Here is a 12,672-nt window from a genome sequence, read left to right on the forward strand (position 1 = left end):
CGACCATCAGCACTTCTTCTGCGGCCTCGAGCATTTCAAGCCCTATAAGTTCAAGCGTAACAAAGTCTGCGACTTCCTTTAGCACCGCGATAATTGCTTCCTCGTCGTTGGCCTCCAGCTCTGTGGCCTCGTCTAGCATCATTGGGCCGTCAATTACACCGATTCCAGCTCCATCATGTCCTGCAGCCAACGGTACGACCTACACGGATGCTGGTGGCCTCCAATACACTATTTTATGCACTTACGATACTTTTAGTGGCATCATCTCTGCCGTTCCCAGTGTCGGCAGCTTTGGAGATTGTGCTGTGATTTGCGACACAACTTCAGGGTGCAATAGTCTTACTTGGAATGGAACGGTTTGCTCCCTCAAGCAGTCTTTCGGCCAATACGTCATTGGTGCTATCAAGTCTTGAGGCAGTTGATCACCCGCGAAGTCGGATTTGATCATACGGCTCCACAGTCTAGGTCTGTCTCTCCCAATTGTTTCTTTCTGCTCAATATACCGGCGTTTTCAGTTTGGAAAGACATGGCGATTTGGGTGATTAGATGTCTAGAGCATTAGATACAAATCGCAACACAATCCACTTTCGCAAGATTCACTCAAAAGATCCTCCTACTTGGACTTAGCAGCACGTCCCAATGCGAGCTCTTCGAGCGTCAAAGTCTGCCCATTCTTGTCGCGTGATCGCGGGATCCAGTATATCGTCAACACAAGTCCTATAAGCATGAATGCGGAGAAGCTGCGACAAAGTCATAAGTATAAGCAGATAAGGAAAGTGCAACCGCCAAGACTTACACGAGGAGATATGTCTTGTCATCTTTGATACTGCCCTTGATCCACCCTAAGATGCATTGAGATAACACAGCACCAAATTTACCGAAAGCTGCACTGATGCCATGGGCGGTGCATCTATAGCGAGTAGGAAACACTTCTGCTGGGATGATGTATGTTGTGGTATTAGGCCCTGTCACGCATCAGCAAGTACGACGACTATGGGAGCTCGGAAACTTACCAAAGTTGAAAAAGATCTGTGTCAAGATGTACAATACCACCAGTACTGAAGATCGTTGAGTCTTCATCAGCGTACGATAGCTCGTACCAATTACGAGGAATAAGACGAAGAGCCAGAAGAAGCCGTTGATCTGGATTGTTCTTCGACCCAGACGATTGATGGCGACCATTGTAAGCAGATTGCCGAGTATGGCCCCCAGAGATACAATCAACAGGCTTTGCCAGGCGTTGACCAGTAAGGATTGGTACAACGGCTCTTGTTCCAGACTGTTGTTTGACCATATGTGTTCAAGAGTGGTGTAATCGTTCTAGGCAGTAAGTCAGTGGATGCAGAAAGTATGTAGTAGGCAGTCATACCATGCCGAGTCCGTAGAAAGCCAAATCCAGAGACAGCCAAGTCAATGAAGTCGCTACCAAGGTGCGATAGTTTCCTCTATGCCAAAAGTAGTCTACGATGTCTGAAATCGAGGCTTGAGGTGCTTGAGAAAATTCTGGTTCGGTGACAGAGAGTTGAAACATTGCGTTATCAACTCCTTCAATGTGCTCTCCATCTTCTTGATCTTGCTGAGAAGGATCAAAGCTTCTGGTTGAGAGATGGTCGCCGGAATAGAAGTAGCTATTGACATCGATGGCAGCCTGATGATCGTCTCGCACAATATCAACAGTATATCTTGGACTTTGTGCACCCTATTAGCATAAGCCCACTATGTAACATCTTCAACGTAGGCTTACCTTTCGATGATGGTCAGACGAAACCAAAGGGAAGCTGCCGCAGGAACAGCTCCAAGACCCAAGACCAGACGCCAGATAATGTCGAGTGTCTTTTGGCAGTCCTCGTCGCACTGCCTTGTTCCTTGTGGGAGTCGCTTGCGAGCAGCGTATACAGCGATAAGAGGGACTAGAGTAGCCAGCAGTTGCCCGAGAGGCTGGCACATGAAGACCGCAGTCAACATTCTGCCTCTAAGCCTGGTGGGTGCCATCCTGAGAACGTCAGCCTACAATCTTGATCAGCTTTGAGCTATGGGAAAACACACTCTGAGCAAAGAACAGCACTCAGCGGGTAGTCAGCGCCGATACCGATGCCCATGATCAGGCGCCAGAAAATCAACCACCCAATAAGCGACATAGAACCATTGATACCGTTCGAGGCCATTGCAGAGCCCAGAGCTGCGACAACAGTAATGATGAGCTCGAGACCATAAGCCTTTCTCCGACCTGTGACGCTTTAGTGATGCAATCTCAGATGCGTCTGAGTCCTTACCCAACCAATCTCCAGCTATGCCAAAGCCAAGCTGACCTATAATACTTCCTCCTAGAGTTGCGATATTGATCGCTACTTCGTACTCATGTGGAACGACGCCACTAGTGTAGTAGACGTGTCCTATCATAGGCATGACGAGGTTGATAGCAAAGATCTATAGGATGTAAATGTGTGATCATGCTCCGTTGGATATCATCATACGTTGTACGCGTCGGTCAAGAAGCCGACTCCAGCAACAACCACAACCCAGAGCCATTCTCTTCGTCTGGAATGCTCGAGCGAATCGAGAATGTACTGTCGTCGATCTGAGGGCTGCCAGGGTGTCAGGATTGGCAGCTTGTCATGAAGTGACTGATTTCGATACCGAGACGTCTTCGAATTTCGAGACGTTCGCCCACGGATTGAGATGCAATCTGATCCAAGTCAGTCCAGCCATAGTGGATCTGTAGTCTGATCAATCGAGAGGGAAGTGTTGTTGCAAGAAGATATGTACAGATGGCAGTCGATGACAAGAATATAGAGCCACTAAACGAGGGCTGAGAACGTCTCGCGAAAGCCACGATGCGCAGCGGTACTATCAGGCATTTCTGCCTGGTTAGCTGCTGCGCCCACGGAGTCGGCTTCAGTACCTATGTGCATAGATTTTTCGACTATTGGCTGCACCCATCGCGAATTTCAGAGCGAGAACAGCTGACGAACCTCGACCTATTGCTTACGAGCGTGCCAGAAAGGGCGACTCCGAGATAGAGTATATCGTTTCTCGTAGATCGAGTACGGCAGTGACTTGGGCTCAAAGCACTTTCACCTGTTGTTCTGAAATCTGCTGCTTTCGCGTGGCATACAGATGCGCGTGAATATCCAGACTACATATTGCACGAATTGTCTCCTTGAGAAAGCACCGCGGGACGAAGATCTAGACGCGCTTTCATCCAATCAGACTAAAATCTCGCGGCCTCTCGCGTTGTGACTTCAGTGTTAGTTGGAACATGCTGCAAATGCGAGGAGGCTGGAGGAAGGAGCAAGGGTGTCGGGATGGCCGAAGGCTTGGCAGGGCCACAACGAGCTTTTGCTGTGACCACGTTCCGCTTTTTGCACTTTCCATTCGCTCACCGCATCGAAATAGGTGCAGCTGCAAAGTGATCCTCCGTGATTTCCAGGTTGCCTGTCTGACACTGTATCTAACAGGCATGTGCCTCTCCAGCCTCGTTGCCACTTGGTAATATGCGATGGAGATGGCCAGGTAGAAGCCGGCTTTTCAACCAAGTCCAGTTGAAGTCAGCCAAAATGCCTGTCGTTCGCACTCGGGAGCACGTACTACGTTTCCACCATGAGCTTCGGCTGGTCCATCAGCGACGTCATTCTACTCGCGCAATATAGCTGGAAAGTGTACGAAAGCTTTGCGGAAGGCACGTCCAACGCGACAACTGAGTACGATCGCTTCAAGCGAGAGTTCAGACAAGCGATTTTTTGTCTCGAAAGAATCGTCAACGTCAGTCCCGATCTCACTTCGCTTGCAGGCTTCGACGAGACTTTCGGGGATACCATCAAATTTATTGACAAGCACCGTGTTCTCACTGCTAAATCGGCGAGTCCTCTGATCACCAGTCCATCACAAGCCACCAGTAGGATCAAAGACTACTTGGGACGCTTTAACCAAGGATATCAGACTGCAACATGGCCAATATATCGCGAGGAGGCAGAAAGACTTCGCCAACAGCTCGATCGGGTCGTCTCTCTCGCAACTCTCCACGCTACGACGACTACATTGAAGAGTACACAAGGTATCGAGAGGCAATCCGAGGATATAATGCGTGCAGTGAAGTATGTCACATGTATCATTTTGCTCTAGAGTCTGTCTGAGTCGGTGTATCAGGTCTTTGAGTGACAAGGTCAACTTCTTGCTAAAAAGGATAGCTCCGACGTCCATTGCAGGCACATCAGGCATTGACCTCGACTATCTTGCAACATTAGCACATACCAGTATGGCTCCGCCCAGTTCTATTGATCAACTCATTGCGCCGCTCGACTGGACCAACTCACCCAACGACATGCTCGAACTACTGGACCAATTCTCGCAAAAGATGGAGTACTTGATAATGAGAGATTCTGGCGGCGTGCGCTCGTCGGACTCCAGACATCGGACCACTAGCGACAACACGCCCGTCACACCCGCCAGGATCAATCCTGTTCTTCAACTCCTGGACAGCGCTCGGAGTGTGGCAAATACAGCACTCGATGATGTTGGCCTCCACAGTCTCCCTCATACGCAGGATCAGATTCGAGGGCGTTCGGCCAGCGCTAGTCTAGGGGCTCGAGCTAATGATTGGGATGTCTTTGGTCAATGGCTCAAATGGCACCTCCTGCACGATAACACAAACGAATTGGCCCATTCGAGCCATGATGTACATCCCCTCACGGTGGTCTCTGCATGCTCATCTCCGGGTTCTACTGGAGGAGCTGTAGCGGTACCAAGACAACAGCTGACTGGACAATACCGTGACATATCTCCATCCATTGTAGGCAGCCCTCTTCCAGAACCAGTGTGGACACCTTCGAGTGAGATATTCTCAACTCCTGGTACTACATTCACTTCGAGCAGCAGCGAAAGGAGATTCAGCTCGCTTGATCTGGGATCTGCTTCCTCAGAAAACAACGCACGGTCAACTTCTGCTCTGTGGCCTGTGAAAATGTGAGCACTATCACTGTTAGCGATTCATTGATCTGACCTTAATTAGCCTCCTCGAGAATAAACGCGTCTTTGATGCTTCGCTGGAGATACTCGTGACTGCGACCGGTGTCGTAGAAAAGATCAAGAGTAAGACTCGAGACAAGAAATTGACGATATATCATGTGCCGCAGGGTGGGACAAATAAACTTAATACATTTATCCCATGGGTGGATAATGGTCGTGTACATAAATCGAACACGAACGAGGCCAGATTACAGTTCAAAGGCTCACACCAGATCATTGTCAAAGATGAGCGAACCCACAGAAGCACAATACACAACACAAGACCAGTGTACTACTTTGATGAACCCGAAGGTGCGTACTCATGATGATCAGATCACTCAAAGGCTCTGATATGCTGATACACTGTCGAGATTTACGTCTTGTACAAGAACAACTCCTCGGCAAGACAGTGATCGCGACCTTCGATGTTGTACGAATCTCCACACGTGCCGGTCAAGACCATTGTGCTTCAGAGACATTGCGTGTCTTGGATGACTCAGAAAGACAGAGATCACTGCTATATTACGCTCATAAGATGCCATCAAAGTCTACCACAACCAACCCGGGCTTCGTAGAGTGGACTTGTAGGTGACGACTGTGCGTATGCCTCGGTCAAAAGCTTTGCTGACTCGATGTCTCAGTGAACGATTTTGACGACATCAAGAAAATCGACAAGAAAAAGATGAGGCTGACGTTCGGCCGGCGAGACAGCTTGACACGGAGATCAACAATCGGAAGCATCAGTTCTGTCCTATCACACGACTCGACGTCTAGCGATGACCCACAAACAGATATCATGCAACGCATCAAAGCGATCGACTGCGAGTTTTATGACCAGGAGGGTATGTTTTCTTGCAATGATGCCATCCACCACTCACTGATTAGCAACTAGACCGTGAAGCGTTCGAAGAGTTGTGCAAACCATCGTCAGCACCCGTATTTCGTATGCCGTTCAGACCACGAGACTTGGGCATCGGCTCCCCGTTAGCAGAGCTAGATATAGGGCCCCCGCGTGCAGAATTGGAAGGTTGACCTGACATGAACTTTGCACGGGTATTGTTGATGATCAGTCTACTCATAGAAGTGTCAAGACCTGCTTGATTTATCTAGTTGTAATTGTACACAACTGCCATCTGACTACTTAAGTCGTCAACCGGACACTACTTGAGTGTCATGGCTCTCAGTGTTCTCGACACCGCTACATTGGGGAGGGTCTTTGTCTTCTCGTGTGCCACCCCATTTTTCGCCGCCAATGATCTTTGCAGGTAGTTTCATGTCCTTGATTACTCTTTGAGCTTCACCGCCAGATACTCGATCTGACGATAGCAGCGTGAAGGGAGTCAGGCCCGTTTCGTCAAGCTTACAGCGGAGAATTTCCAGAGAACGTGCAGTAAATTCCACTACACGACGAGGATCATGATCGGCATAAGTGGACGAGCCTGAGTTGTTACCCGGCACACGCTTCTCAGCTTGCTTCAGGACTCCCTGAAGTACTAACAACTCTGTTGATAATGCTGTGATATCTTCTCGGGCCTGACTAATCGCTGTTGCGTATGCGTGTAGAGTGGATATGATCTGAGCAACCGTTGACACCAGGTCTGTGGTAGATATAGGGTCGGCCATGGAGAAAATCGATCGTTGTATCGCTGCCGCAAACTACTGAAGCAGCAGGCATACTAATATATGCATTTCACCGGGCTAGGCAGCCAAACAGCGTCAGCTGCCCGAGCTATGTATGCGGGCACTTTAAGGATCTGGGCGGCTGTTGTTTTTCTGACAACCCAGGATCGCAATAACAAGCTCGCACACTTGCATTGCATAAAATTGTGGTGGACTTTGCTGTGCCTTGAGCAATGAGCGAAAAGAACATGGAGTCAGAATAGCCCTGGAGACCATCAACTGGGGAGGCTGGCATTTTCGAAGCTCAAACATCGTCATCGTTCCTGCCGACCGCGTCCATCTTCGACATTTTTCTCTGACTTGTGATCTTTCCACGATGATGAACCCATTTTATTTGACAGAAACCACGAAAAGACCACTTGAAACTTTGCGCTGCATACAGCAAGTGTGGCGCGCCCTAAATCATTCGAATGACTGGGCGATGGGGAGGTGCACGGCGTCTGCAGGAAGTCGTGCCTGATGGGCACTCGAGCACGATTGCACCGGGTCAACTCGACGAGGATGACCAGTGGTTGGGTATGTCAGAAAACACATTGCTTGGCCCTCTCTCTCGACTAGATCGTTGTTAAATCCTCGAGCCGAATTGAAAGAAATCATACAGTACCACTGCTGGGTCGATAAGGCGTCCTCAACAAACATCCTCAAGTACTGTTCGCGGCTTTCTCGAATGTGCAGGCGAAACACAAACGCAAAACCTTCTGGTTCTCTGCGATCTTGGAAATTATGCGACGCCAGACTCCAAACTGACTACTCTATTGGCCTCTCCAGGAAGATCTCATGATCATTTACACTTGCACCTCTTGACCATCGTTGCTCTCTTTAGCCTGCAGCCGCTGATTGTACTGGTCCAGTTGTGCTACTTTTGCTCGCACAAAACTTTCGACTTCCTTCTTACTAGGAACACCCACTTCTAGCAAACCCCTCCGCCGGAGTGCTTTCTCCAGGTTCCGCCATAAGATCTCCTCGTCAAAATTGAAAGCTTCTTGTAGGAGTTGCATGAACCGGAATGTCCCGTCTTCAAAACTATCGCGCATGAGACTCGACATGCACCTGTCTGGTGGATCATCGTATGCCGACCGAATCAATCTCTTCTCCTCTTCTTCTAAGCATTGCAGAAAGACGGAAAGCTTTTGTTTGCAGCGTTCTTCCCCATTTTTCGTCCAAGAAGTAGGTCGCTCGAGGATTAACCATGGAGGGGGGCAGAACAAGGATTGGTAGGGTGCAGTATAAGTCCACTCCCAATCGATGATACCAGTGACCTGGAGACTGGTTTCGTCCACCAAGACGTTGCCGAATCTGAAGTCATCACAGACCAATTTGAAGGGACCAGAGTCATACTTCCTGGAAACAAAGTGCGGTATCAATTCCATCATCCGACAGCGTAACACGAACTTTTGTCGGGCATCTGAAGCATCGTCAATCGAGTTTCCTTGTTCATGCAGATGCGTGATATTCTGTTGAACAAGATTCTGCATATACTCGGTTGTCGATTTGAAAGCGGGGAGGTCATGGTCTGCAGACGTGAGTAAGCGCTTGGATTCGATGAACCATAGGTGCGATTTTACCGTCAGCGATAACATTACCGCCTGCTTCTATCTCGTTCACCTTGAGTGTCATTGGCCTGGCCACTATTGACCAACGATCTGACTCTGATTCTCCCTCGGTCATCACAAGAGCACCGATCTCATCGAAATCGTGTGCTGCAAGTTCCAGAAGGATTCTTGCCATCTGTCCGTAGACCTTGCGCAGCTGATCTTCTTCGACGTCTTGACGAAGTACAGGTCCCCAACTAGGCCGAGGCAATTCTTCAAGGACGATCGCAAGCGGTTTGCCCTCAACCCACTCGGTGATCAAAAACGGGCCTATCAAGGGATCGTGGTTGTCTGCAGCAGCACCAAGGGCTATGACCTTTGGAACCGGTATCTGAGTACGTTTTTTCACAGACATCATTACTGCCGCTTCACGGCGAATCTTCTCATCTGAATGCATAACACGGCCGGGTATGGGATATCTCACCGCCCATGCTGTACCGTCCTCGAACAGAACTTTGTGGCAAGAGTTGAATGAGCCGTTATGTTTCGATTGCCATGTGCAATGCTGGCCATCGCGATAGCTTGATGCTAGTCTCTCAACGCCTGCATTGCCGTATTCACAAAGAAAGCGCTTGGCCCAGTCATGGGTAGCAATCGCGTGAATGTTGTTGATGATATTTTCGTCCATGTTGCGGCACCAAATGGTGAGTGTTCGGATGTACAGGACGCTGTAGTATATCGAGGCAAATGAAGCGGTAAGCAATCACAGATGTCCACGTTCGTGCCAAGTCTCGGGTCAAAGCACATCTAAGTGCTGTCGTCGTGCCTCTGTGCATCGGCCAATCAAGCTTCCACCATACAATTGTCGTTTGGCGTGTGCAGAGCTCGCTCGGTATCAGTGACCAAGACGCGTTGTACTGTAGCGCGAGCGTAAGATGCCCAGGCTCTCAGCTCACCAGGACCTGCATCCAAGACCTGCATCCAGGACCTGCATCCAGGACCCAGAATCTGTGACGGGATGTCGTTCATATAAGACAGTATCCCTTCACAGGCGAGTTCACACTCCAATCGTTTTATTGTTCTGTAACTCAGCGCAAGAAGGCAGCCTATTGATCGTTGTTCAGATCTCGAACTCTTTTTCAAACACACTTCGGAGCCTATCAGGCCAGACGCCCAGAAAAGAAATGACAAAGCGGCTGTGACCCTCGGTCTTACCGACCCTGTCACGGCAAAGATGTTACAAGATGTTGAAGACACGAGCAAGCGTAGAAGAAAAGGCGCTAGTGTTCGCAAAGAGAAAGAAGAAGCCGAGAAGTAGCAGAAAGGGTTGCCATCAAACATTTTAGGAACCGCGAGAGCTAGCTACTAACGCGTCTTATCAGTAGGATCCCAGTGATCTCGTGAAGTCTCGATCACGTTCAGCTCTGGAAGAGATACTTTGATATAGTTCAGAGCATAGCCTCTCGAGATTCGTTGTATGATTGGGCAATATGTTTACCGGCTTTGCGATTCTCGTACTTCAAAACCGAAAAGAAGGAAACTCGCGTCGTTCTAATTGCCGCAACTAGAGCACAGGTATATAACGATGGGAGGAGATTTGAAGACAGCTACGCTTTGTTCTCCCAAAGCTTACCTGTGAGATCGAGAGACTAATCAGGACCCCCAAATAAACCATCAATGACTTTGCGCCAAAAGTCATACCTGCAGTCCTTCTTGCACGTGTATCAGTTGTTGTATTTGTCGCATCTTCTGTATGTGCATTAGCAACAGTGAGCTCGCAACATGACCCGCCGAGTGAAACTCATCGATCGCCTGATTGCAGTTGCTAATGCCCGAAATCAGTTGTTCATCGCGTTGAGCGTTAGTATGTTACGCATGACTTTCCGCAGATCCCGAAGCATTTTTTCATCACTCGTCGCCCTCTACCTTATTCAAAGTAGCATCTCGGTAGAGACCTCCGGTTAGAGATACGCGCTGCACTCACCGACGTCGAGCAGGGCGAAATCCAATATCTGCTTGCGTGAATCTACCAGGACGAGGAACTTGACTCGAGAGATTATTACCAGAGCAACTGATACTCAGAGACCTTCAAGAAAAACGGGTATCGGACACGCGAAGCTCGGTCTCGGACGTATCAAGTAAACATCTAAGGGGTGTAACACTTGAATTTCATGGGCGGGAGTTCTTGACTCACAGGATGCCGTCCCGTTCAGTATACAGTGCACCAAATATATCATCAATCTGTGCTAATCATGCGAACCACGCGTTACTGCATATCCTCTGCCTCTGTCTAACATTTGATCATCATTCTCTCAAGCATAAAGCATGAGGCAGAACTCTGCCATCGCGTAAATGCCAGTACACCACATCGAGAAGCTCTTCCAGTGATGTGTCTCTCGATGCAAGTCAATCGTCAGGTAGATTTCCAACCTCCGCTAAATCTACCTAAGCAAATTGCCAATAGTCAACGTTGAACAGATATCCACTACCTCCTACGAATCTTAGGTAAAGGTCTTTGGTTCCACTCGCACCGTCTACAGTACAAGTCACCATCTTCCAAGTCTGCCATCCGTTGGTGCCGGGAATAGTGCATGTTCCCGCCAATGTACCGGTAAGACTACCCAGGCGAAGCTCAATCTTGCCACCGCTAGTAGCTGAAGCAACGCGAGCAGAGAAAGACTTTGCGCCGTTGCCAAAGGCAGCGCCAGCGACCTTGACATAATCGCCGTTCTCTATGTTGATCAAGGAGATACCGCCCTCAGTCATAGCCTCTGTCTGGACTCCAGAAGAGAAAGCCATAGTTTCTGCTTCGTTACGGGTGTATGGGTTGAGGGTCCCGACTTGTGGAGCACCAGCATTAGTCATGGTGAGAAGTGGTATCGTACCGTCCGAGTTGTAAGTGAATGGTTCTACAGCGATAGAGCGAGTGTACCCACTACCACCAGGCAATGCACCGTTGTGGTAGAACAGGTAAGATTTGCCTTTGAAGTCGATGACGGCTGGATGGTTTGTGAAGGATTTTCCTGCTGATGCCATCACAACGCCGCGGTAAGTCCAGGGACCAGTGATAGAGGGGCCTGTCGAATAACGCAAATCCTCTGAACAGCATTGGGCGGCGTATACGTTATAGTAAAGGTTGTTACGCTTGTATATCCAAGGTCCCTCTGCGAAAGTGGTACCGTCCGGCTCGCGACCACTTCCGAAGCTAGAGACACTGGTGGGGACCTGGACGATGCCACCAGAATATGAGACCATGTCTGCGTTGAGTTTGACATAAAAGAGACCTGGATTGGCGAAGTACAGGTAAGCTTGACCATTGTCGTCGATCCAGACCGTTGGATCAATGCGAGCGTTCTCCAACAGTGGTTTCCCGATTGCATCTTTCCATGGGCCAGTGATAGAGTTGGCAACCGCAACACCAATAGCCATGTTCCCGCCGCGACGGCGCATAGGTAGGTACATATAGAACTTGTTGTTGCGAGCGATGATCTGACCCGCCCAGGCATTGATGTCTGCCCACGGGAAAGTGGTGGCTATGGATGCAATTACACCATGATCCTGCCAGTTAGCCATGTCCTTTGCGCGATGTGATCAGTGGGTGTTATGAACATGTTCAAAGACAGGACACTAACCGCAGTAGAGAAGAGACGCCAGTCCTTCATGTTGTAATTGGTTGAACCGTTCTCATCATGATCCGCGAGGAGATATACTTTGTCCCCCACAACTATTGGAGCTGGGTCTGCAGTGTAAATAGACTGGATAATCGGATTGTCCGCCTGAACTGCATGCAGAAGCGTGCCCAGGACCGGAAGCAGTCTTGCCCAACTGAAATACATGTTGTTTGTGGAGAAATATGGGTAACACCAGAGTGCCAGAACCGAGGTTTATATATCTTCGTGACCCAACGTCGTCGATTCGTCACTTACTGGCGTTTGCTTGAAGCGAGCATACTTGGTGAGGGGTTCCTCGTGTTCAGAATTAGCCAGGTGGGCACCTTCCATGTATGGAAGCGATGATGCAGAGTAGTATATTGCAGTGGTTTCACTCTATCGAGGTCATAAAGTCCCTCTTGAGCAGCACAACGCATACGTACGAGGAACAGAGCAACGCTCGCTTGCATCGTTCGTGGTGATTGGACTTCGCTAGATACCCTGTTCCTGGAGCGCAGATTTAGGTTGCGTTTGAGGAGCTCATTATAGGCTCTGCGATACCATGAATGTGACTAGGAACGTGACTGCCTGAAGATCGGCTCCATACCTGAAACTAGACATATTGCTCGAAGCGACGGCGTGATGGTAGCTATCACAGTAGAGCGCCAGTACACATAGCTTGCTTGCAAAGATCACGGAGCGTGCATGTCCAATGGCGGAAGAAAGACTTGATGAAGGAAGACCGGGACTGTCGATGTTTGGGACTGGAAGCGCGTATGTGTGTCGACGGGAATATCGCGTGTTTT

General features: G+C 49.2%; 5 protein-coding genes across 5 annotated transcripts; 1 reads left to right on the forward strand and 4 right to left on the reverse strand.

Moving 5' to 3' along the window:
* Window positions 1-506: 506 nt before the first annotated feature.
* AUEXF2481DRAFT_75260 (uncharacterized protein) lies at window positions 507-2,709 on the reverse strand (the record flags this gene model as incomplete). The annotated part of the gene is made up of 9 exons (XM_013493165.1): window positions 507-740; window positions 797-965; window positions 1,014-1,320; window positions 1,370-1,688; window positions 1,745-1,993; window positions 2,047-2,227; window positions 2,274-2,427; window positions 2,475-2,585; window positions 2,638-2,709. The coding sequence occupies 9 exons, from the start codon at window positions 2,707-2,709 to the stop codon at window positions 614-616; spliced, it is 1,689 nt and encodes a 562-aa protein (XP_013348619.1). The 3' UTR covers window positions 507-613.
* Window positions 2,710-3,600: 891 nt separating this feature from the next.
* On the forward strand, window positions 3,601-5,596 carry AUEXF2481DRAFT_24485 (uncharacterized protein; the record flags this gene model as incomplete). The annotated part of the gene is made up of 4 exons (XM_013493167.1): window positions 3,601-4,094; window positions 4,147-4,962; window positions 5,009-5,316; window positions 5,376-5,596. 4 exons carry the CDS (start codon window positions 3,601-3,603, stop codon window positions 5,594-5,596), a joined length of 1,839 nt encoding a protein of 612 aa, XP_013348621.1.
* A 557-nt stretch (window positions 5,597-6,153) lies between these two features.
* On the reverse strand, window positions 6,154-6,627 carry AUEXF2481DRAFT_94 (uncharacterized protein; the record flags this gene model as incomplete). The annotated part of the gene is made up of 1 exon (XM_013493135.1): window positions 6,154-6,627. The coding sequence occupies one exon, from the start codon at window positions 6,625-6,627 to the stop codon at window positions 6,154-6,156; it is 474 nt and encodes a 157-aa protein (XP_013348589.1).
* Window positions 6,628-7,395: 768 nt separating this feature from the next.
* On the reverse strand, window positions 7,396-8,907 carry AUEXF2481DRAFT_75262 (uncharacterized protein; the record flags this gene model as incomplete). The annotated part of the gene is made up of 3 exons (XM_013493169.1): window positions 7,396-8,025; window positions 8,077-8,197; window positions 8,250-8,907. The coding sequence occupies 3 exons, from the start codon at window positions 8,902-8,904 to the stop codon at window positions 7,470-7,472; spliced, it is 1,332 nt and encodes a 443-aa protein (XP_013348623.1). The 3' UTR covers window positions 7,396-7,469.
* Window positions 8,908-10,557: 1,650 nt separating this feature from the next.
* AUEXF2481DRAFT_119012 (carbohydrate-binding module family 6 protein) lies at window positions 10,558-12,401 on the reverse strand. Its single transcript, XM_013493171.1, has 2 exons — window positions 11,849-12,401; window positions 10,558-11,792 (listed from the first exon to the last, which is right to left on the reverse strand). Exons 1-2 carry the CDS (start codon window positions 12,050-12,052, stop codon window positions 10,662-10,664), a joined length of 1,335 nt encoding a protein of 444 aa, XP_013348625.1. The 5' UTR covers window positions 12,053-12,401; the 3' UTR covers window positions 10,558-10,661.
* Between the last annotated feature and the right edge of the window lie 271 nt (window positions 12,402-12,672).

This window comes from Aureobasidium subglaciale (assembly GCF_000721755.1).
Source record: "Aureobasidium subglaciale EXF-2481 unplaced genomic scaffold scaffold_0, whole genome shotgun sequence".
Lineage (NCBI taxonomy): Eukaryota > Fungi > Ascomycota > Dothideomycetes > Dothideales > Saccotheciaceae > Aureobasidium > Aureobasidium subglaciale.